General features: G+C 40.2%; 1 protein-coding gene across 1 annotated transcript; it reads right to left on the minus strand.

Annotated features, from left to right (window-relative positions):
- Nucleotides 1–2,050: 2,050 nt before the first annotated feature.
- On the minus strand, nt 2,051–25,449 carry CDKL1 (cyclin dependent kinase like 1). The gene is made up of 9 exons (XM_075282597.1): nt 25,221–25,449; nt 19,648–19,769; nt 11,355–11,427; nt 9,257–9,347; nt 8,923–9,123; nt 8,751–8,833; nt 6,059–6,115; nt 4,980–5,135; nt 2,051–2,635 (listed from the first exon to the last, which is right to left on the minus strand). The coding sequence occupies exons 1-9, from the start codon at nt 25,386–25,388 to the stop codon at nt 2,531–2,533; spliced, it is 1,056 nt and encodes a 351-aa protein (XP_075138698.1). The 5' UTR covers nt 25,389–25,449; the 3' UTR covers nt 2,051–2,530.
- Between the last annotated feature and the right edge of the window lie 472 nt (nt 25,450–25,921).

The following is a 25,921-nucleotide window of genomic DNA, read 5'->3' on the forward strand; positions in this document are numbered from 1 at the left end:
CAAATAGGTCCGGTTCACAACTGTATTCTGGCCATTCCGTTACCCATTTTTCATGTGGAAGCCAAGTGGAAACCACACAGATCCCATTATGGTCTAAGGGTCCATTCACACGGAGTAAACACGTGCTCATTTTGGCAAAATACGCGTGTAAAGAATACACATGTAAAAATAAGACTCCCATTGACTTCAATGACATTTTTTAGACGTGTAAAAAACGCACCAAAAAACGTGTCAAAAAACGCATTGTTTTTTGGCGCATTTTTTACACGTGTAAAAAATGTCATTGAAGTCAATGGGAGTTTTATTTTTACACGTTTAGGGTGCATTCACACGGAGTAAAATGGAGTGTAATTTGGAGTGTAATTTTTACACGTGTAAAAAATTTACACGCATATTTTGGAGCGTTTTTTTACACGTGGCGTTTACGGAGAGTTCACGGAGCATGTTTTTCTACATGCGTAAACGCTCCAAAAAACGTTCCGTAAACGCCACATGTAAAAAAAACGCTCCAAAATACACGTGTACATTTTAAAAATTACACTCCAAATTACACTCCATTTTACTCCGTGTGAATGCACCCTTATCCTTTACACGTGTATTTTGCCAAAATGAGCGCGCCTTTACTTGGTGTGAATGGACCCTAAGGGGTCCACGGGTTTCCTTAGGTAATCGCTTTTTTTATGCGGATAGGTTTCCATTCGAGGACATTCCCAAGCGGACTTCCCGAACGGAAACCTAAATGCAGATGTGAATGGGCCATAGTTATGGTGTAATGTTTCTCATTTTTACATGCAATTTTTTTAATGGCAAACTAATTCAATTGATGTTGCTCACTAACCTGAAACACCAGAATAAGAAGTCAAGAGCTACATCAATCAAGAAAAAAATATAAGTACTGGTCCTCAAAACTCCTTGTTTAATATTGTATCTACAATGTGACAAAGGGTAAAGACAGATTTCAATCTAATTCTGAATATATAATAAATATGTAGCACCATACTTATATTATTTTATATGAACCTGTCAGTCGTACTCCATGTGGTCTCCACTGGTGTATGGAACCTGATTCCACCAAACGCCTTCTGGTATTCACAACAATGTTATAAGCGAGTTGTATAGCCTTAGGGGTCATTCACATGGAGTAAAGTGGCACTGATTTTGCCATGATAACTCGCGGCAGAATCAGTTCTGATTAGAAGAGAAACACGTTGAACTCAATGGGAGTCTTCTTATCAGCGCCGATTCTGCTGCGAGTTATCGAAGCAGATTCAGTGCCACTTAACTCCATGTGAACATTTCTATCAAGCTGCGATTTGAGACCCTGCAGGCTACAACTAACAGATTATATAATTCCTCTATGCTTTTATGCAAAATTTAAACATTGGAACAATGTTGTGAACACCACAAGGAATTTATCAAGTTCCATAAACCAGTGGAGACTGTGTGGAATACACATGGGAAGTACAATCCAGCATAATGTTTCACATTCTAATTCTGAACTCATATAAGAATATATAAGTTTAGCATCTGTGTTAGCTGGGTATGAAAGCTCCGCAAAAGCTACACACGTGATCTCCTGAACTGTAGATATATTCTGTACATCCATACATACATTGTGTGTGCTTATGTAAGATATTTGTTTTATGTGATATATAACATTTTAATTTCCCTACGCATTAGGAGATGTACCGGTGTTGGTATCTGCTTGTACCTTATGATCACATCATAAATACAATATTAAACATAAGGAGTTTTAAGAGCCAGTACCTTATTTTTCTGCTATAATTTGTGGTGCAGATAAAACCCAGAAGGATAGATTTTCTTTTACAAAAAGAGCAGCATGCACCACATTGCCTAGAAAGGATTATTTATGTACTTGCTGTACTACAATGTAACAGTGTGCTGCAGTAAATGACAGCAGTGGCCATATAGCTCATAAAACAGTACATGTGAAAGTGCCTTGAATATAAAAAGACGTTCATTACTATAATAGCACATTACGGCATCAGGCTCAGCTCTAGACTGAAACTGCAAATTAAATGTCCCCCTTCACTATTGGTACATACGAGTAGTTATAGGTTTGGGTCTAGATGGGCAGGTAAGCTTAGATATGGGTTTGGTAATTTGGGCTCACAGAGGACTGTAGTTAAGGAAAGTTGGTTTGTTGCTTATGGCCCGTATACTGCTGTGGCTGAAGAAATAGCTGCCAAGTGCTTTATTTGATATTGGTATGTGATGCTCGATAAGTAACACAATAAGGAATAGAGCTGTATGCGGTCTGCTCTCTGCACAGGGAGCCTACAGTATTGTGAAATTGCCCATCTGTGAGATACAATCAGACGTGCCCTCTGCTTTAGCGCATATTCTGCCAAGGTGCAGTTTATTAGCATTTAAACTGCTGGATCCTATAAATAACTTCCAAAGGCCATGACCGCTGTTACCGGAATATGTGCCGCATCTCATTTTCCCCTGAAATTCCTGATGTTTTGTTCCAGCAGTAATAAATATTTAACTAGTCTCTTTCTCCCATTTATATGTTGGGGAAACGGTAGTTGAATTTTCTGGTATTGTAATATTTCTTGCTCTCCAGTGCTGGTAAGATATTACTGTTGGTTAGTTGAGGCAGATGCTGGAGCTGGGAAGAAAGGAAAACACTAATGATATATGGCCAAAACCATGGGAAAAGAAACATACATTCATTTTAGATACAGAAGGAAATGGTTTTAAATACTTTGCTTTACTTCTCTTATATTTGAGGTACATAGTGTCATTCTCCACTCACATACAGATCTGCATTCTATATATTGTTGTTGGCAGCTTAATCCTCTAATAACCAGAACCATTAGAACCTTAAAGAGTTTTAACTGGAAAAACTAAACTTATATTAAACTTACACAGAACCCCAATACAAAAAAATACACACACAATTTCTTCTGAATAACACAAAGGGGGGCATATTTCTGAAGCTGTCTAAAAGAAACACTTGCTTTGTAGGGCAACATATTCTAAGGCCTAAGGGCAAACTGCGCCCAGTGACCCAGTTGAGGCAGGGAGTCCACGTTCATCATGCTGGATCACTCTAGACCACGTTGATCAAAGGGTAAACAGCCAGACTCAGGTTCCTCCTATCCCAACCATTATAGCATTAGATAGCATCTGCTAGAGGGCAGCATAGTATACTCACTGAGTCAAACATGGTGATGTAGAATTAGGTCAGGGCTACAGTGTGACTTTCTGTAACTCTATTAATTGATTTTAACTATTGAGCTACAGGTACAGTCCAAATGGATGCACTCTTGTGTTGTATGCAATCTTGTGGCCTGAGCTGTCACTTAAAGGGGTATTCCCACCTCACATACTCAGCAGTCTTCACTCTTGTAAAATCTTCTTTCTTCCTGGTTTCTTGCATCATTTGGTGGGCGGGGTTTCACAGGCAACCTGCCGTTTAGCTCCGCCCCCAAATTCGTGTGTAGCTCCGCCCACCCACATTGGACTATGAAGTACAGGCAGCAGCAACTCCATTCTGTGTTACATACAGAGACTGCCTGTCTCTGCCATAATGAACACAATTGAATTAGCTAGCCTGATAACTGGGAGAACAGAAGAAATGAAAGCAGCTCCTCTCCCTTATCTGAGTGCAGGAGCTAGGTCACGTGGTGTAGACACAGGAATAGCTAGATACACAAGCTCGCTCCCTGCACTTAGCCCCTCCTCCCTCCCCCCTGAGAGCAGCAGATACATCATTTGACTCAGGAGCAGCTAAGTCAGGGCTGTGGCCACAAAAAATTGAATAAAGTAAGATAGTGGACAAACAAAGCAGTTTTGCTGAAGCAGTGTATTTAGGAAAAGTCTTACATCCACATTAACAAGCATTATAGATAGGATCCTTGTGATGGGACAACCCCTTTAATAGTTGACATCAGTCAGTAGTGCTACAATAAGTCATGGTGTAACCTTGTCCTAAGGGCCCTAAATGACCATTGTAAAAAGACTTAATAGTGCTCATTAAGGGGTTAAAAGACTGCGCTAAAAAGCACCCCCATAAATGCAGTCAGATTTCTGTTCATTACCATTACAAGGACAGACACCCTGTTTTAGCTAAAGCTGGGTTCACATCTGCATTGGCATTTCTATTCCATAATAAAAACAAAAAGCAAGCCGAAGACATGGTGACATGTAGTGACATGGTGGAAAACAATAGTAGACAACAATAATGGGGTCTTTTGGGTTTCTGTCAAGCAGACTGGGTGCTATTTTGTGTAAAATTTTCGATGGAATCCGAGATGGAGGCTTCTTATGGACCCTCCAAGTGAACATGGTCTTAGTTAGGTACCTTGATGTAATATTCTTTACAGTGCTGCATTCAGAGTGTGTGAATCAGATTAAAGGGGTTGGCCACTTTCAGACCAATATTGACAAACAAATGTACAATAGAAAGATATACAATTTTCCAATATACTTTCTGTATCAATTCCTCAGGTTTTCTAGATCTCTGCTTGTTGTCATTCATTCTGTTATTTCTAGAGGGTAAAACTCTGACCATGGTCATGTGATTTATGCTCATCACATGACCATGGACCGTAAATCACATGACCATGGTGTTGTGTTGTGCTGTTAGCTGCACATAGCAACCAACCACAGTGTAGCTTCCATTTTTCAAAAACACTATGTCGAATAAAACGTGTGCTGTGATTGGTTGGTATGGACAACTAAGTTTTCCTTTAAGACAGTTTTCAGAAATCTCTCCCTATAATTTCTAGAATGCAGAATATTAATGGAAACTGTACACAGACATTAAACTGGTGGGGTATATTGCCAGCTGAGGAACTGTGAGTTCATCTGTAGAATTAGTACAAGATAAGTGAATCAAATTGTTGAGAAAGTTACTACATTTTTTAAGTCGATTAAGAAAGATGAAGCACAAGAGCTAACAGTCTATAGAGATCACCAGGATAATAAACCTCGCCATTATTACATACCCCTGGGAAGTACTTCCTGTGAAGTCTGGTCTGTTTCCTACTGACTCTCTCAGGATCTTTTGCAGCATCTGCTTCCTCTCGTATGCTGTCAAAGTAGGGGTGTTCTAGAAGCTGCTGACATGTCAGTCTCTCAGAGGGGTCCATATGCAGGCAGCCCTGTGTGCAGATACCAAAGAGGATGCTGGGATGCAACTTAGTGGATCACAATTAGTTACAAAAACAATTTTTCTAAAACAGTACTGAACTCTTTAACCCCCTTCATACACACAATAAATATCTGACCATGGGGGGCCTAATTCACACACCCTTTTTTTTTAAACTGTCTATAGTGCTTCCACAAGTTAACCTGTGGTGTCAGGGTGAAATCCAATGACATGACGGACTGTACACTGTAAGGGCCCATTCACACAGAGTAAAGGTGCATGTATTTTGCCAAAATTTTACGCGTTTTTTACAAAAACTGCATCAAAAACCATGCCAAAAAAAGTGTCACGTTTTTTCCGCCTCCCATTGACTGCAATGGGTTTTTCCATGCGGAATCCACCTGAAGATAGGTCATGTTGCTTTCTTTTCCCGCTAGCTGAAAAAAAATGCTAGCGGAAAAAAAAAAGCGAGCGGCTCCCATTGAAATGAATGGGAGACGTTTTTGCAGGCGGATTCCACGTCAAAATCCGCCTGCAAAAAACTCCGAGTGAACATACCCTAAAGATTATACTTGGTTGTAAACTGACTGAGAAAATCTAATGTGGAGCACATACCCTTAAGGCCGGGGCCCCACATGGTGTAAACGGACACACAGCTTATGAGTTTACTTTACTTTTGAGGACAGAGCTCCCCTATTAATGTCAGCCTGTCTGACAGCTGGTTACTGTTTGCCTACATACAAACCAATCCATCATTGGACAGGGAAAGAGCTTTCTAGTTTAATGCACTGCAAAGACACAATGTATTTTTTGTGCGGTATTGGCCATACTATGCTTTCCTTATGTAGGCAGTACGGTGTGGTGACAGATCTGTTTCAATTCACCTCTACATCAGAGAACTGCAAAAAGTCACGTTAACCAGAGACCTGTTCTCACCTTCATTAGTCCTAAGGCTTGAGATGAGATACTTGTAAATCTCTGTTCCAAGGGCTCCTGCAAATGAAATGTGGTATTTGTAAATTTGGAGCATTACCTTGTGTAGGAAGATGACATAATAAATTGTACATTGTTTCTAGGACGCAGCTTCAAGTAACAACTTCAAAATCCTATGGAGGGTTATAATACTACAAGGAACCAGAAAGGTGAGGAACTCAGGGTCCATTCACACGGAGGAAAATGATGTTATATTTGGCGCTGAATTTTCCACGCTGGAAAAAATGCCTCCCATTGATTTCACAAGTGGGAAAAAAAGCTAGCGGAACCCCTTGAAATCAATGGGAGGCATTTTTTCCAGCGTGGAAAATTCAGCGCCAAAAAAAGCATCATTTTCCTCTGTGTGAGGAAGTCGAGAGGGGGCAGAAACAATGGTGATATGTAACTCCTTCTACCTGGGGTAAATTTTTGAGCTTTTTTTTTCTCTTCAAGCCTTACAGTAGTCATAACCTTTTTATTTTTCCATTCATATAGTCTTATGATGGTGTGTTTTCTATGGGACAAGCTTTATTTTGTAATGGTTTTATTTAATGTTCCATACAATATTTTGTAAAACATAAAAAAAAAAACTTGTGGGCCACATAGTGACTTCAGGAGACAGATGGTGAGAACGTCACAGGTAATATAAGCAACGGGACCTTAGGGGGTATATAAAGTGCTGGACAACCATGACATTATATCTGCCCTTACGTGGGTGTGAAAGTCTGGCTGCAGAACAAGATTGGAAGAAAGATAATGGTAGTTAATTACTTGAAAGTCCTGAAGCCGCAAATATAAGTATTGTCAGAGCAGCACTATATTGTATAATATAGTCATACAATACACAAACATTATGGCTACAACAAGTAACTATATGCATTTGAGGCTAAGGCTCCATGTAGCGAAAAAGCGATGTGGGAAAAAACATGACGGCAAAGCATTGTGGTTTTTCCCGCAGCGCTTCCATTATACCTATATTGAAACCACCAGCGTTTCTGTATTTATAACTGACATAATCACAGCGTTCCCGCTGTGCTTATTTTTCAGCAATGTGCCAGTTTGCAGTGACTGTAAAACGTTACGTCACATTGGGCCCCGGATTATAAGAATTTCCTATTTTAATTGTCTAGGGAATCATCTTTGTCATCCTCATTAATGGACAATTTGTGGCATTGTGAGGTTGTACCCACGTGACAGTGAAAGATGGCAGTGTGACGTCTGGTTTTTATTACAGCCATCACACAGCTGTTTTGAAAACAATGAGAATGAATGAGTTTATTCAAATGTCTTTTTTTTTGACAGGCTGGAAAAACAGGCAGGTGAAAAAAACAGGCATGTTTACAGTATATTTGTCCATTTTAACAGATAAACCCAATAGAAATCAATGAGCCATTTCTAATAATCATTTTCCTTTAAAAATGAATCAGTGGGTTGAGTAAAAAAAAATAAAATAAAATAAAAAGGCCAATGGATTTCACCAATGTTCTGCAAAAAGGTTTAAAATAGCAAAGACAGGAGATGCTAACAGGTGATGCCGTATAATACATCAGCACCTCTGCATGAGCTCAACAACATGAAGTGTGTCTATGTCAGATGTCGTGATTACATTACGATGAGCTGTTTGATGTGTCAATTTTTTAATATTTGCATTTCTTTATGAAGTAACAATTCTGAAAGATGTTTTATTAAATTTATATATATAGAAATATTCCAATCCTGAATGTGTTTATAACCAGCATATCTCTGGAAATCATAGGACACCAAAAGCAAGTTTCTAAATGACCCTCCCAACGCTCATTTACTCTTAAAGAAGTCCTTTCATCACTCGGGGCACATGCGGTTTTATATACCGCTAGAAAGCTTTCACGATCTGTGCCCCTGGTGAAGAGCTATCGGTGACGGTACCGTAGCTCTTCACTGTCAGAAGGGCATTTCTGACAGTCAGCCAGGAACGCCCCTCCTCACAGTAGTGTCTATTGAGCTGTACTGTGAGTGCAGTGAGGAACACCCCCCCACACACACACACACATAAAACCACATGTGCCCCAAGTGATGAAAGGTCCTCTTTAACATCACACAGCCCTAAACACTATGAGGAAATGAGAAGCTGGGAACAGCTCTTAATACAGAAGCAAGGGAAAGAGGTTAAAAAAGGGAGGATTTCACAGAAAGGAGCCAAAATTTGTTGGTATAGTATATTACAAAATATATTAAGAACACAAAAAGCTGTCTGAAAATCAAAAGTTGTCCAAAAGTTTAGTCGCGCTTTAAGTGATAAAATTTCTTTTCACAGATCCCTTAACAGACTCTATGAGGGATCAGTGAAAGCAGATGTCCCTCGTATGTACACTTGGCTTTAAAACAGACACTTTTCATATTCAAGTGGGATATCAAACAAAACAACAGTTATGGGACCAGCCACACATGACTCTTTCCCAGGCATTGTACGCCATGTTACAATTTAATTCTTTCCTTAGAAACCTATTAGTATTATTTACATCACTACAGTATATGGTATTAATGCTGAAAATCAGATTCCCATTCATATTTCCTTTGTGTTCCACATCACAGATGGTTATTGTATCATTTTATTATTACTATTTCATTCTCCTTTTTATTTTATGCCATTAATCTGGATTTTATTATATTTTCGTACCATATTTTCAGGATCTGGTATGCTGACGCCACTGAAGAACTGGTTTGTGCTAAAAACCTGTTGATGCCGAGGGATCAGATCTCCTACAAAGATATAAAGGCAGTGATGTGTGTTATTAAAACATAAAACTGCAGGCGGTCAGAGCTGTTACCCAGAAATTCATGTCACTTACCTAAACTTTTTCTAATAAGGTATAACTGATCCACATCAGACTTGCCAGGCCAAAGTGGAATTCCGGATAGAAGCTCGGCAAAGACACAGCCAATGGCCCAGACATCCACAGGGGGGCCATATTGTGTGTCTCCAACCAGAAGTTCAGGGGCACGGTACCACCTTGTAGCCACGTAGTCTGTGTAATAGTCAGAGGGTCCAGCTATAATGTAAAGACAAACTTACATAGATTAATTAAAACTGGTGCACATATCAATTACATTCTGTGGCTTGAGATCCTTGCAGAATATTTTAATAAAAATTAATTACAGAGGAAATAAAATAAGAATACTCACTTAATATTCTTGCAAATCCAAAATCGCAGAGCTTGATGACCGAGTGCTTGGTAATGAGTATATTCTCCGGCTTGACATCACGGTGAATACACTAGTGACATAAAAACTTCATCAGTTCCTGTCAGTCTCAGATTTTTATTTCACTGATGTTTCATCCCCCTTCCCAATCTGCACCCAGAAAGCAACCTCTGTTCTCGAGATAGGTGGAAGTCTCGGTGGTGCGACCCACTGTGATCTGAAACATATTACTTATGTTGTGGAGATAACTTATTATTGTGGGACGCCTCTTGTATTCTAGAATATTATACAATATATATGCAATTAAAGTGACAATGTCACGAAATGGACGTCCAGACAGAAACTCTGTCACTTGAGAGCTCATCTCTAGTCAACATCTCAAGACAAGTATTACATCCACAGTCTACATTATGTTATGCATCCCCAGCAACCGAGGGGTTAACCACATGACGACCTAAAGCTACAAGAACAATTAGCTAAAACATGAAGCCACCAATTTCAGTGATCACAGAGGGAGGCAGGGTGTCACTGGAGAGATTAGTGCAAGATGAGACACAAAAGTGCAGGGTAATCTACCTAGAAATGCTAATTGTTTCTATATTTGGCCATGTAATGGCTGAGGAGGGAGATGGTGAGGAGATCACTGGCAACGCAAGCGACTAGGCCTTCAGGGGTGTGTGAAGTGCAGGACAACCATGACATTATATCTGCCCTGAAGGGGTTGTGAAAGTCTGGCTGCAGAACAGGATTTGGAAGGAAGATAATCGCAGTTAATTACTTGAAAGTCCTGAAGCCGCCAATATAAGGATTCTAAGAGCGGCATTACATTGTCTAATACAGTGCTACCATTCAGTAGGGGTCTCCCCAGGAAAACTTTAAAACTAAAGCTCAATTTCCCAGTGTAATGTAGGATTGAACAATCTATGTTAATGGCCAGTTTGGGGTCATGTTATTGACATACAATGCACAACCTAAATGAAAATATATCTATTCTGTCATCCCATGAATCATTTTCATACCTGTTTGCTAGGTTCACACATAGGGAACCAAATGACGGAGAGCCAGGCCACTAAAACAGCAGTTACACACAGACACAGGCAGACCCCATTGACTATAATGGGGTCCACCATTTGCAGCAGATAGAGAAGTCCTCTGTACAAGGCTTTTATCTCTACCGATTTTGGGGGGGTTTCCGCAACAGAGTATCCAGTGGAAACGCTGCAAATATTCTGAACCAAAAAATTAGAGTATTTGTGATGGAAATCTGCAGTAGAAAAAGGCACCAAACCCTGTTTTTTTGTTGTGAATTTTAATTGAGGAATGCTGTAGATTTTTGTGTGGTCCAGGGCGGGTCTGGAATAGGTTTCAGCTCCAATTGTGGGTACTGGGCTCATTACTGGGGTCTTAAAAGGCTGAAGAACCTACACTTCAGGGGAGATCCAGGGAGTGAGATGAGGCGTATGGGTCTGTCCTGGTACTCTGAGTCTGGTGAGACTGTGTCGTGTTATTTGTCCATGTGGCTGGTAGTAAGCCACAGTGGTTTTTGAATAAGTCAGTTTTTATTCATATGCTAATGAGCTTCCAGCCAGCTCAGGAAGTTCCCAGCAGCCTCCTCTCTGCTATTATCTCCTATGTGTGTTTGCAAACAGGAAGCAGGAAGTCAGCAGCAGCCTGTGCTGTATACACCCATAGGAAACAATAGCAAAGAGGGTGCACGATGCAGTCTAATTAGCATATGAATAAAAACAGACTTATTCAAAAACCACTGAGGCAGTTTACATACTAAAGGTAGGTGTGGAATAGCCTTTTTATAGGCTATGCAAGGATGAAAATGACTTTTCCCAATGATAGAGCCCCTTTAAGGCTGTATTTTATTTTTGCTTATTTTGTGCCTGAAGTCAAGGTTTATTTATTTTCCTGTTTTTTTGTTTTTTTTTTCTAAATAAACCTCTTTCCTGCATATTTTGTGTCCCTATCTTTGACTAGTTGGGTCCGCATCACTACTGCTTCCGAGCTAACTTCCCCACAATATGATACAGTATAAAATTTCGTAAATACATGCAATAATCTTTTTACTCACATTGTGCTTGTGGCAGAAATTGACTGCCTGTAACGTCTGCCAGGTAATGCTTTTGACAAGATGTTCAGGAACCCTACAAAAAAAAAATGGCTTAGACAGATACAGCTAAGAAAACAAAGTGCTAGCGATATGAACCAGACCTTTTTGTTTTGTGCACACAAAAAATCTAAGATTTTTTTAATCAACAAGATGCATGAACCTCAAAGCCAAATAATAGTTTGGCAGACAAACACATAACACTTGCATGCATACAAATGCGTTACTTCCAACAATATGAGCAAATGAACCGTTCAGAAATTGCAAATGAAAATTAGCAAAACAGTCCAACTCCATTAGGGGTAAATGGAGACCACAGCAGTCATGTGGCTAAAACTGTGACCCTTATCTAGCCCTGGCCATACACATTAGATGAATGGTGGCCAAACCAGCAAATTTTAGTGGGACCAGGAAACAATCTAATGTGTAGGGTGATGTCCTGACTCGCTCATGCTGAATTTTAACCAGATGGATCTTTTTGTCCTCAAGCTGCCAAAAGAGGAGTCATTAAAGGCAAGAGGTCTCTGCCATCTCCTGTATGAGATATAGGGGTCCGGAGGAATAGTTGTCAACCAAATGGATCTGAATATGTTTGAAAATAAAAAAGACAGATATGAGATGGGTGAAAGTGATCCATCCAATGCTCTGGAAGAAACCTGGTTGGATTTCTGTACATTAAATACACATCAGATTTGCCAAAGGCATTAAAATATATCACGTCTGTTTGAGACTCGTAATATAACAAATCTCTACAGGCCTACATGACAGTTTTCTAGACCATTTGATTTACCATTCATCTTCACTGACACAATTGTGAGATTTGGGACTGAGCCCTATAGTAAAAATTCAGCGTTCACACAAAAGGATATATAAATGACTATTATATGATAAAGTGGACCCTGACAGATAGATAGTACAATAGCCATTCCAATTCAGACTGTATTAACCCATTCCTGACCCTAAACCACTTGATGAATTGCACTGCTACAGAAACAGACAAAAGGATGCGCTGAAATGAATTCCTTTCCCATCATAAAACCGTGAATCTACACACAGGATGCGTTGTAAAGCAGCTGTCAATGCAAGTCTGCCCTATAAATGCTCCGAACACTGGACTCCTTTCACTATTGCTAATACCAAAGACCCCCACTACAGTGTTAACCTCTTACATCCTTGGTGCTGATAACATTGCAATTTATCAAAAACGTAGATGCAAAGTTGTGTTTGCTCATAAATGCTGACATTACCGAACACTTTAATCAGGAAAACCCCAATACACCAAATAATTTATAGTAGACAGACAAGGATCCCTATAGCAGAAGCCATATTGTGTCCTTTCAAGATCGTAACTGCACTACCCTAATCTATTTGGACCCCAAACCAAAAACTCTTATTATATCTATAACGTATTACCCTACTCCAAAATGGTAAAATTGATATGCTTGATACAAAATTAATATGCATATACATATTTTCTACCAAAAATTGTAAAAAAAGGGAATGTATATATTTAATACAATTAGGTCAACAGTCTTTTGCCTTTCGTGGGATGTGACGATTGGTTCATAGACATTAGTATATTAGAGACCTGCATACAAAGAAGTTTTCCTCAGAGGTCATTGACCAGTGACACAGTGACCATCAGCAGAATAATATATTTATTGTTGCAAATTTTGTCCTGTGTGAATATATGCTAAGGATTCTTGTGGAGTCTTTTCCTTGATGGGTCAAAGAAGTTTTAGTAGCAAAAGGTGTGGCCTACGCAAGATTAGGAAGTATCACACCCTATAAAGAGCATAGCCTGCCTATCAGATATATACAGTATACCTGTCGTATGGAAAGCTCAATAATGCAGGTGACGCCGGCGGCCTACGTTATTAATATGCATGAGGAGGGGGACGACTGTTGCAATTGTTTATATGACAAACCTCTGTTTGTTTTGGCGACTGTTTCCTAATATATGGGATTAGTGCAGTTTGCTTAGCAAAGTAACAAGCACTTAACCAGTACTTAGGTGTACGGTGTCTACTTACTACAAAGGCATTTCTGGCTTTCTTCTTGTTATGAGCAATCTGCGCGTCTTAGATGTGACTGAGTCAGATAATCTTATAAGCATTAGAAGATGATAAGCCTGCACTTGGAATATGCAGAGCAAGTCTGGCAGGAAAACCTGTAATTAACTTGCTAGGAGTCGGTGTCTCAATGTATCTGTGTACATAGCCGTCACAGAACCACTGACCGTGTCTGCATTGGACATGGTATTCAATGTTGCAAACATGCCAAGCAGATCTCCATTTTTCCATTTAATTGAGGAGATTATTTGACAATATTCTATCTATATGTATCACTGATGGCTTAGATGCTTGTAGTTTATAATCATTCTGTCCTTGTTTTAATGTAGACCTTCCTTCATGCAATAACATCCTTTTGGGCTAGTACTAGTGCACAGCAGCCAATGTGGGCAAGCAGAGCTTCAGTATTAAGCATTGAAAGGGACAGGACAAGAGCCGGAGCCTTTGAGGCTACTTGGACATGGAGGAATACAGATAAGAAAATTCAGTCCATGCATCATAGTGATACATGGACTGAACCCAGACTCTCAGCACCATAGTGATATATGGTAGATCAAGGATATTCAACTGCTGGATTCTCTTCACTTTCAGGGGTCAACTCTCACAATGTCCTAATTTTGGTTTAGGTCAGGACCTTGTATGCCAGGCCCTGCCAGTAGTTGAACTCCTGATGGAAGACCAGCTGTCATAGGGCAGAATTACCAGGTCCATTCACCTGACATCCAAGGTCTGAATTTGGACCAAGGTCAACCTATTCAGAAGCCCTTCATTAGAGTACACGCACACAAATGTGTGCATCTATAAGTTTGCACGAAAACACCATGCACAGCCCATGGTTGATAGCCATGTACTGGTCATGACCTCCACAGATCCAACCATTTCATGTTGTATGTCTGGGCTGCACAATGGACAGGAATAGGACTTGCCTGAGTTTTGCCCCAGGCTCATGTTCTCCTACAGAGACCCGAGATAATACATGGGCATGTGTATGGGGCAGTACAAAATAATAAGTCAGAGTGCTAGATATTAAAAACACAGCTAGAACACTGACAAAGTGCATGTTCATGTGCATGGAGCCTTAGATTGTTGACCAATCTTGCCATAATCGGGGCAGTTCAGTTGAGTTTTATCCTATGTGTATGACCAGCTTGAGGCTAAGGCCCCACATAGCGAGTTACAGCCAAAAACGCATTGTGGTTTTTCATGCAGCACTTTCATAGAAAGTCTGAACAGTTTTCCTCTGCAGACTTTCTGCTTCAATTATACCTATAGGGCAGTGGTTCTTAACCTTGTTTAAGGTACCGAACCCACCAGTTTCATATGCACATTCACCGAACCCTTCTTTAGTGATATATCAAATATGATTTTTTTCCAAATTCAAGACATAGGCCTTTTTTCTTTTTTTTTTTACTGGTATACAAAATGAACCGTGCATAGGGCCTAGGGTTCGATCGAACCCCGATTAAGAACCACCACTATAGGGAAATCACCAGCATTTCCGTAGGTAAAATTGACAGGCTGCGATTTACAAAAATGTGAAGGCTTTTGAACTCGCAGCGTGTCCATTGCAGATTTTTTTCTGCAATGTGTGGATGTGATTATCCAGAATCCCATACACTTTGTAGTCACTATAATACTCAGCAGCATATATGCTACATGAGGTCCTGGATTTACAGTCAGACTCCTAAACATTTCAACTAAGTTTGTGTCACCGATCACATCTCTGCCCTGAAGTATCAAAGATAACAAAATGTCAGTAAGGGTGAGTTCACACTGAGTATACGCCAGCTTATTCTGAACGTAAAACACGTTCAGAATCAGCGGCGTATAAAGCAGTTCCCATTCATTTCTATGGGAGCCGGCATACGAGCGCTCCCCATAGAAATGAATGGGCTGCTTTTTTCACTATGAGCACTCCCATTGAAGCGAATGGAAAGTGCTCGCGTGAACAGCTAGCTCTGATCATGCCGAGCCGTACACGCCAGCACTTCCCATTCACTTCAATGTGAGTGCTCGTAGTGAAAAAAGCAACCCATTCATTTCTATGGGGCGCGCTTGTATGCCGGCTTCCATAGAAATGAATGGGAACTGCTTTATACGCCGCTGATTCTGAACATGTTTTACGTTCAGAATAAGCTGGCGTATACTCAGTGTGAACTCACCCTAACAAAGAAATGAAACAGCTTGGTGAGAAAAGCTTACATGCTAGACTGTTGGAAGGTTACAGCAACATGTGGCTTATGCATTCAACCAAATTTAGAATGCAGCTTTGTATGCAGTTGGAGTAAAGGTATGAAGCAGAAGCAAAGCTACAGAGGGGTGTAGTGGTAGCATTCTCTACCAGGCTCTTTACCTTGAAGGGGTACCAAGGGTCACTCTGCCACATAAAAGATACCACTATTCTAAATAGTACATGGTAGGTAGGTGCCCCATTATAGATTTTCCACTGGGGTCAGGGGGCTTTAGGTTATGCCTCTAGTATGAAATAACTCAGAATAACATACCAGAAGCAAAGACTTTGCACTAAAAATGATCACAAGCTATCAGGAAGAGTTAGAGGCATAAACCTCAAGAATAGCATATAAATCCTTAAAACAGGAAACCCAACAAGATTTTAGGTTTGTGCTTTAATCCCATTATAAGCAACTAGTGTAACAGGGTAGATTAATTGTCACTCCCCAACTCCTTATCGTGCCCATCAATTACCCTCATACTGTATGTCAACACTACGGACAAGCTGCTGTTTACCTGCGGCCTCAATTAATCAGGAAAATGTGAGCCCTTCGTCCAATAGACGACCTACTCGGGAGATTTATCAAATATTTCCATAGCACCAAGTCACCGTGCCAAACTCTGGCCAATAAATTAAAATGAAGTATCGTTTGCACAATGCTAAAAGCAAACAGAACATTGAGCAGTGACAGCCAGGATTGCTAATACCTCTTTACGTAACCAGGGGAGTGTCAAAGTGTCAGGGGTAGGAATCCGATGACTGTAACACAACCGTATTCCACTGGCTTCTGCATGTGGAGACTCTTAGTTTATTTTCCTATTTTTAAAGAGTGTTTCCCATGAGTTTCTTTAAAGAATTTATCCAGCACCCGTGCATAACACTTGCATGGGCTCTATCTGCACAAACATTAAAAAGGCCGTGAGACCAACATTTTTTTTAATCGATTGTCACACAGAAGTTTTTAAACAAAGAGAGTCTATGTGGCTGTTCACAAGTCCATGTGAACAGACCTTCAAAGAAAAATAAATCATCATATTTTTGTCCATTTGAAAAGATTCAAGTCTATAAGGGATCCATGAAAACATCTGTGATAAAAAAAAAAGACCATTCATCTGTTTTCAGAGCCTATATAACATCACAGTTGTATGAATTAGCCCTTAGAGTGCATTTACATGTTTAACTTTTTAATGCAGTTTGTGAATCGAAAACCAGAAGTGGATTAAAAATAAATAGGAGTAACACCTCTCATTTATACCTTAGCTCCAATTATAAAACCATACCTGGTTTTGTATTTAAAAATTTCACGCAAAAATCTGAAATATAAATACACCCTTAGGGTGCCCTAACGGTAGATGGTGCGTCCCACCCACATGTGTCATCCACTAATTGGCCGGCTGTACCTGTACTCGCTCATTTAAAGCAATAGCAACAATACAATTACAGCCAGCAATTAACAGTAAGTGGCGGGAGTGGACTGGAGCTGACCTAGTGAGACAGAGAATGTGGATGTCACATGAAGATGTAGGCGCTGTCTGTCCCTTCTATATTCTTTCCCCTGTCTCTCCATGGATTATGGATGTATAATGCAGAGAGGCTGAAGCTGGGGGGGGAGGGGTAATTTCACATTGTTATATCTTGGACATTATAAAACATAGACTAGAGAGATAGAAAATATGAGATTCTCATCCTTCAGATGACACCAGGACGGTAGAGATATCAGTAGAGATATCATCATTTGTAGCATAATCCAGATTGTGAGCAGCTACATATGAATATGCCAATCTCAACTGTGTCTTCGGAACTGGTGAAATTAGAACTGGTAGTGTTGTATGAAAGCTGAGAATCTTATCTTTCATATGACACCAGAAACTGTTCTAAGTTTTACGATACTCTAGATATGACTGCTTAGAGTTATCCCCCTTCCAGCCTCAGTGTCCCTGCATTATCCATGAACTTGTACACCCATACTCCAGTGAGAAGCAGTTTACAGAGAAACAGTGGATATTAGCGCAGCTGAAATTTGTTAATAAAGTATAATATTTATTAATGTCACAAATGCTGCCAGAAAATCTAAAGTTTAGATACACTTTAAAGCACTAAATAAGTTTATACATTTGTTTAGTTTGATGCTAAGTGGAATTTTCTGTATTTGGAAATTTGAGATTTGAATTACTATATTTCCTAAGCAACAAACTAAAGCAGAATTATTTGTAATTAATTTATTAAAATAAAATAGGTGCATTTCATGCTCTCTGTGTGCCACTACCTCAAATCCTCAGCTCTTAGCTAGTGTATATTAGAACTATAGTGTCTGGTGTAAATAACAGTAAATCTGTCTGTAGAGCACAACTCCCAGCACGTCCACATTTCCAAAAATGGTGCAAGGGAAAACACCAAAAGTCACAAACATTGGTACAAATAATTCATAACTTTGCTGCATGCCTAGTACTAAAGTCCTATAGATTAAAAAACAATCTCTGGAGTGAGGATTTAAAGGGGGTTTCCAAGATTTGGAGCAAACCTCAAGGCCAGCCAGGTGGGTGGAAAAGAAACCAAAAGACATACTCAACTTTCCCTAGCCCTTCACTGTCTAGTCCTGTTCCCATTTTCTTCACATGCCAGGGCTCATAGCATTGGAAGCTGTGAGGCACACTTGACTGCTGAAACCAAATACTGGCCTCAGTGGTTGCTGCAGAGGGACTGGTGATGTACGTCACTGGATCCTTAGCAGTGACCACTGATTGGTCTTAGTGGTTATGTGAGCCTCACAGCTTCCGATCCTGTGAACCCTGGCATGTGAGAGAATAGGCTACAACACTCTTCAGACAGCTAAATTGGGGTTCTAGGTGTTGGTTCCCCCCAATCTGATACTGATGATCTATCCTATGGATATGTCATCAATATGTTAGTCTCAGAATACCTCTTTACATTTTTTGCAGTAGTCTAATTGGACAGTTCATTATGTATTATATGTCATGTTACTACTTAACCATATCATGATGTATTACCTTTATTAGAAGTCATTAGAGACTCTATAGAAGTTTGGTTGTCATTCAGAGATGACAACTGTCGAATGCATTTGCAATACTCATGATTCATTGACTGGATATGATTTTTCATTAGTTGTTTCCTATTTTAGTAAGAGGTATAAACATTTGCTCTAAAGTACAGATGCATCCAGCATCCAAAAAGAGTACACATACTTGTGTATAGGTAGTTTTGGTATTCAGGACTCTGGTAAAGTGGATGAGAACTCTGGTGGAAATAGGATGTAACTGAGCTGTCCCAAAATCAAACAACACTAAGATTGTTCCAATTCTTGTTTCCAATTGGTAGTATAGAAATCCTGCAGGACTCCCATTTCTGGCAAGCACTGCAATTTTAGCAAACATGAGAGAAGGGAACTGGTGTGAAGTCCTGCAGCCCTTCTCTCTCTAGAGCAGGGGTAGGTAATCTTCGGTTCTCCAGCTGTTGCAAAACTACAACTCCCAGCATGCATACTTGCTCTGCTGTTCTTGGAACTCCCATGGAAGTGAATGGAGCAAGTTGGGAGTTGTAGGTTCACAGCAGCTGGAGAGCCGAAGGTTCCCTATCCCTGCTCTAGAGTGATAGGAAAAGGATGGAAAGAGAAGCCATGCTCTTCAATTTTAAAATATAGGGCATACTATGGTGGAAAACAAGAGAAAAAAAACAGCTGTCTACCTCTCTCTATATACACCCCGACTGTAGTGTGTTATATGACATGAAAGTCGGTGTTTTCTTGCATATTCCTCTAGGTATAACAAAGCTACGCCCAATCATTCAGTCAGTGATCCTTACTATGTGGAGTTCAAGCCTTGAGAGGTCTCAGATGTGTTGGTATCATGAGGGGGAACCTACACAATATGAGGCAAGGTGTTTTAATGTTATGGCTAATCAATTTGTATGTGTGGTGAGCTCATTGTACACTTACCCTCGTGGATGTCGGTCCAGTTCATGGAGAACAGTGTGGTCACAATATTCAAAGACCAAATGTAACTTCCTCTTCCGTCTAAAAACCTCCAGAAGGTTCACGAGGTTGGGGTGCTTCAATTGCTGGAAGAGAAAGAAACTAACACATTAAGACCAACAACACAAAAGACAGAGGAACAGAAGAGTAATGGCGAAAGGCGATACAAACACATGACATTAATGAAATGATCAGATCAAACATTCCATCATTTGCCATACTAGACGATAACCTAATCTGGTTAATATTTACCACAATTTGTTCTTAGAGTCATTCCAGCAGTCGGATAAACATCACATTACACAGGCCATAAGCAATAAGATAGGTGGGAATATTTTGCTGACGGATTCTACAGGTTTAACCCTTTATGGGCACCTCACTGACATGTTTCTTTTAACAGATTCCTTGTATGATTAATGAACAAGAACATAAAACTTGTTGTCGAAGGGATCTACAATCCAAACGTTGGCAGTCTCTTTGTTTGCTTTCCTACTTCTTCTATAAATATTCTATGTTAAATGTCATAAAGGACATTATCATGGAGAGTTTTACATGTTCCATGTCCCAGGGACAATGTCAAAGAATTAGTTAATACCGCTATGATCAAAACACAAACACGGCCATTGAAACCTAGGCTTTTCTGGTTGCTCACAGGACACACACAAATAGGATTCCTTTCCATCTCTCGCACACAGCACCGGCAGGTATTGTTGGTTACAATTCAGCGTTCACTAAATATTTGCTTTTTAGCAGGTCTGTATAGGGAGGATCAGAGCAGCTTAACTACACAAATAGGTTGCCAGATAGTGACTGGCATGCCAATGATCAATAAACAGAGGTTGTTACTATTTACTAAGAGCAGGAGAACACTCCCCAAGCAGGTCTCCACATGTTATACTGATAACAAGGCATCGGCCATTCCAAGCTGACACTTTCTGGCGTGGGATGAAGAAAGAAAACTAGTGAAAATTTAATGAGTGGCACCAATGCCTATAAATTCCAATAGAAGGGACATCCTGCAGCAATGGTTTCATAGTCTATATTATGCTGGTATTTGTTACCACTTTTCCCGAATCGGTTCATTTAAGCTGCCAAAAACCATTAGAAGGAAGTCTGCCAAAACTCTATTAGGACTTGTGGACGCTCACACAAACTCTTATTTTGGGAAAAAAAAAAAAATTAAACTGAATTTGATTCCCCTAAACAGCACTCCCCCCCCCCCAAGTAGCACTCATTCACTCATTGAAACCATATTCAAGTAAGCAATGAAACCATCTCTGAAGTCTCCCAGATAATGTTGTCTTCTACAATACATGCTTTACATATTCTCAGTTCATCTTCACTCCTGATTTTTATCTTTTTGACTTCCAATTCCTCCATTATTAGAACTATAATTAAAAAGTCTAAAGAAAAGACAACCCTACAACATAAGATATATAGGGCTGGGTGGCCTAAATCATATTCACATATCAGCAATTCTGGTTGGGTAGCGAATAGTTAGTGATATATCCTTTAGCCAATGGAAGTGTGAGAAACAATGGCCCAGAGGTAAGACCTACAACTATCAAATATTAAAGGGATTCAATCATTAAAATGCAATTCTTTGTCCCTATGTCTTCTCCGTGCCACTGTTGTTTAGAAATCCCGTTTTTTCCTGTATGCAAATGAGTTCTCTTGCAGCACTAGGGGCAGTCCCCTGCGTCTTTTTCCGGCGCTGTCTTCAAACTTCCACTTACCCCAGCTTACTGAGTAAGCAGCCACAAGAAAATGGCCACTTACACCAATTTACTGTGTAAGCGGCCACAGGAAAATTTCTGCGGGCATGCACAGTCAGCTCTGCCTGAGGCCTGACAGCAGAGCCGACTGCCCATGCCTGGAAGTTTGAAGACAGCGCCGGAAAAAGACGCAGGGAGAGGCCATTCCAGGCGAAGATAGAGGTGTCACTGGAGATGTCTCTCGCAGCATTGGGGATGCCCCCAGTACTGTTTGAGTGCAGGGGACCGCCCCCAGTGCTGCGAGAGAACTCATTTGCATAAAGGAAAAAACAGGATTTCTACCGAACGATGGCACGGAGAAGACATCTAAAGGTAGGAGAAGAATAGCCTTTATTAAGGCTATTCCTACGTGTAAGGGACAAAAAAAATTGCATTTTAAGGATAGGATCCCTTTAAACATGATTTTGCATTAGAAATAATTATGCATGTTAAAGTCATTTTGCACAGGTCCTCTTTATATTTATTTTAGAGCCAGCTTACATGTTATTTTGCCAATAAGTGCATTCATTGATGTGATCAAAAATAACGCTAATAGTAAGCAATGTGATAAAATGGAAATAAAAAAAATCTAATACTCACTGACTCCCTCAGGGCTCAGAGAGCAGTTTTAAACAAATAAAAATACCCTAACTTTCTGACACACAAGTGAAGGATAACTTTATAAGAGAGTAACAGTTTATGGAAATCCCATAATCCCATTTCACCCACTGGTCCTGGCCTGCTCCAGCCAGAATATACCCAGTTTATTAGGATAATATAATGGACATTTATAATGGGAGACTCTGCCTTTAATGGAGCTTATTAATTATGCCATGACATCACACTTTCTATAGTCTTAGGGCAGGTTCACACCTGCGCCCGGTCTCCGCTTTCGGGTTTCCGTCTTCTACTGAGAGAAACTGGACAGGAGACAGAAACGCGGCAGTCGGATTTCAAACCCACAAAGTTGGACATGCAGGACTTTGTGTCCGGTTAAATAAAAACGGTTTCGCTGTGGAGAGGCACAAGATGCTCACAGGCGGTGACTTTGCAAACCCATTCAAGTGAATGAGTTTCAAAACTGACTGCCGGATTTCCGTCTCCTGTCCAGTTTCTCTCGGCAGAAGACAGAAACCCGAAAGCGGAGACCGGGCGCAGCTGTGAACCCGCCCTTACTGTACATTCATAACACGGCTACCAGAATAATTTCTATAAGTATGTACAGGGCTGCTTTTAGCCAATGACATAGGAACATGACACTGTGGGGACAACCTGCGGGGGCATTATAATTTGTGTGGGTCAAGTATTTCTAAGTGGTGTTGATGAGGGGAGGGGGCAATTATGAAACCTTCACACAGGGCCCACCACCAATATGTTAAAATGGCCCTGGGTAAGAATTCCTACTTGCAGAATGTGAGAAGGAAAATGCATTCACTACATTTGGAGATTCTAACACAGCCACACCTAAGATTCTTGCACAAATCCCCAATGTGTTCATTAATGTCCCAGAATCATCTGCACAGCCAAGCAGAGAAATTCTTTTTAATCGGATTGGAAATGACTCTTGAGGAACAGATGTCTATGAACTAACTGCGAGATTAAGCAGAGAACTATAGTACACAGCTCCCGCAGTGTCATGCATTTCCAGAAGGGGCTGGTAATCATAAAGCCGCACATTTTGTGCATATCAGAAGACACAGATTTCTCTACAATTGGATGCACAAATACAGTATAAACCGCTCTTACAGCACTTTCTGGATTCCTGCTGGTGATAGAATGGGGAGGTGGCTTCTCCATGTCCGGTTCATACTGAATATAACAAGCAGTGCAAAGCATGATGGGATACTACAAGTCACTTGTACCTATATTAAATATTTTATTGTCAGGCCATAGGTGGTGGCCACAATGCAGTTACAAACTGCACAACCAAGAAAGTCGAAGTGGCTTTCTGATTGATTGTTAGAAACTGATATATTAATTGAGTGTATTAATTGTTCATTAGTAATGGTCACATGGCATGCAGAACCATCAATAATCAATCAATTTTTTTAATGATCTGTTGAAAAGAAGAAAAGTGCTAATGTGCAATAGAGGCAGCTGTTACAGGATCCTAAAATGGTGAAGACAGAGCACCAGATAAGTTGGTCATGTTCCCTTCTCTGAGGGCATTGCCTATATCCATCATGGCAAACCTATGGCATACACGCCAGAGGGGCACTCACCACTCAGAGCCCCCTCTGTGGGCCCGTACACAACTGCCCCAGTCAACACTATGATAGTGGTTCAGGAAAGCCTGCTTATGATGTAATGACGTCAGTACACCCCACATGCCCACTGAAGCCCAATCACAGGCCCCAGCAGTAACCTCTGGGATGCGTTGCCTTGGTCGCAGGAAGAAAAGGACTGAAGAGGATGCTGGAGAGAGCCGGAACAAGGATGCCCAGGAGACGTGAGGCAAAGGAAGTATAATAAGTATTTGTTATTTTTTACTAACCTCCCCTGGGCTTCCACTAAGGAGACCCCAGAGTATAATAAAAGCACCAAAACGTATTGCACTGTGTACACCAAAAAACTGTACTGTGTTGGGGCCACTGTGGAGCAGATCGTAGTGTGTGGGGCCCTTCACTATTTATATCACACAGTATCTGTTTTATAGCAGACATGTGGACCCGCAATTACGGACAGATTAATTTTAATGGGGCCGTGCACACATCCTGGTATTTTATGTTGAATAAAGATAGGACATGACAATATACAGACCGCAAATACGGCCTGCAAACATAGCTGCAGTTGTGTGAATGGGGCCTTATTGTGTTTTTCTTTTAAGACAAAAGATGTTACTTTGCAATAAATTAGTGGGTTCTGAGTTGCAGTATGGGCACATGGCCTCTAAAAGGTTCGCGATCAGTGGTCCATACTAAAGGCAAGGCAACACTTGGTACATCCATACACAGCAAAATTTGTCTATTTCTCAAACCCACAAATCTAAACATGGCAGGGTGTAATTTGCTTAAGCATCTAAATTCACCTTCACACATAAGACACACCTTTACATCCCTCTAGCAAAATATTATATGTTATATATTGTCTCCGACCTAAATACAAAGAGAAAAGTTGGTCGAACCTGCCAGCTATCTTATGTGTATTGGGGCCTCCTGACACTGCTTTGACATGTGATGTCCAAGGAAAAGATCAGGCATGACAAATCTAATCATGTCTGATTCTTTTTTCCCAGGAAAATAAACCAAAGCTTTCTCACCTCTTCCTCTTTGGTTCAGCTGAACCAAATATATGCGTGGTTGTTTAACAGACTGGCTTGGTTGCACATACTTCTGTAATTTTTCCTTTAATCTGAATGTGGCTACAGAAATGTATTCAAATATTGCAGAAACAGCCCCAGTCAGTTGCATAAAATAGATTTTGGAATTGCAGAAATAATCTTCCCCATTGTGGCCTATTCTGATTTAGGAACTGCTAGTAATGCCTGACAATGAGAAAAAGAAGTGCTTAAATATCCTCTGTGTAAAGAAGTGTAAAAATATAACAAAATCAATACATGATCTTCAAGAAGAATACAGTAGGTCTAATTTGCCTGTTGTACAATACACACTACATAATGGCGATCAATGAAGTGCTGGTTTTCTGTTCCTACTAAGATAAGTTATTTATCCCATTGTGTTGTACAGTGTGTGTGTTGTCAGTAAAACAAGTTCTTCGTAAGTGACAATGTGTCATAAATAAACCATTATGTGAATGTACAGTATCTGTGCCATTGACAGGTACCTTAAGCATTCGGATCTCCCGTAAGGCGATTTTCTTTATCACTGGATCATCCTCCGATTCTAAGAACTTCTTTATTGCCACAATCTGTCCTGTGTCTCTGTTCCTGCATTTAAAGACAACTCCATAGGAACCTTCTCCTATTTTGCCAATCTTCTCGTACTTCTCCATCAGTCTGGATGGGTCCGACCTTTAAATGAAATCCTGTGAGCTCAGTCCTGGGCATAAGAGGCAAGTCTAACAAGGCACAATCTGCGCACAATTGGCTGTGTCTTCCTTTGGGCGGCACCTGGAAACACAACAAAGGATCCAGTTGGAGCATAATTTACTGTGAATAGTCCATGAACGAATAGATGGAGCATGATATAAGAGGATAATTTATAACATTATTCGCTGCCAGCCATTGTTGAAGTGAATAACCAAAATAGTTGAGAAAACAGAGCCCAAGGAGTGCGAATACACAGTATACAAAGCAAGAAGAAAAACAACTGAACAACTTCATATTCAGTGGACAGAAACCCCAAAAAAACATCCAATTCATTCATTTATTTTCCTGTATTTTCTATTCCAGCTTTGAAATATAACATGGAACAAACTTACATAACGGCAGATAGTCTGGACTGCAAAGAATGAATAGGATTTAAAAAAAACAAAAAAAAAAAAACAACAGCTTTCCTTATCATATCTGGTTATTTATTAAGGGT

Source organism: Leptodactylus fuscus, chromosome 7, assembly GCF_031893055.1.
Source record: "Leptodactylus fuscus isolate aLepFus1 chromosome 7, aLepFus1.hap2, whole genome shotgun sequence".
Taxonomy (NCBI): Eukaryota; Metazoa; Chordata; class Amphibia; order Anura; family Leptodactylidae; genus Leptodactylus; species Leptodactylus fuscus.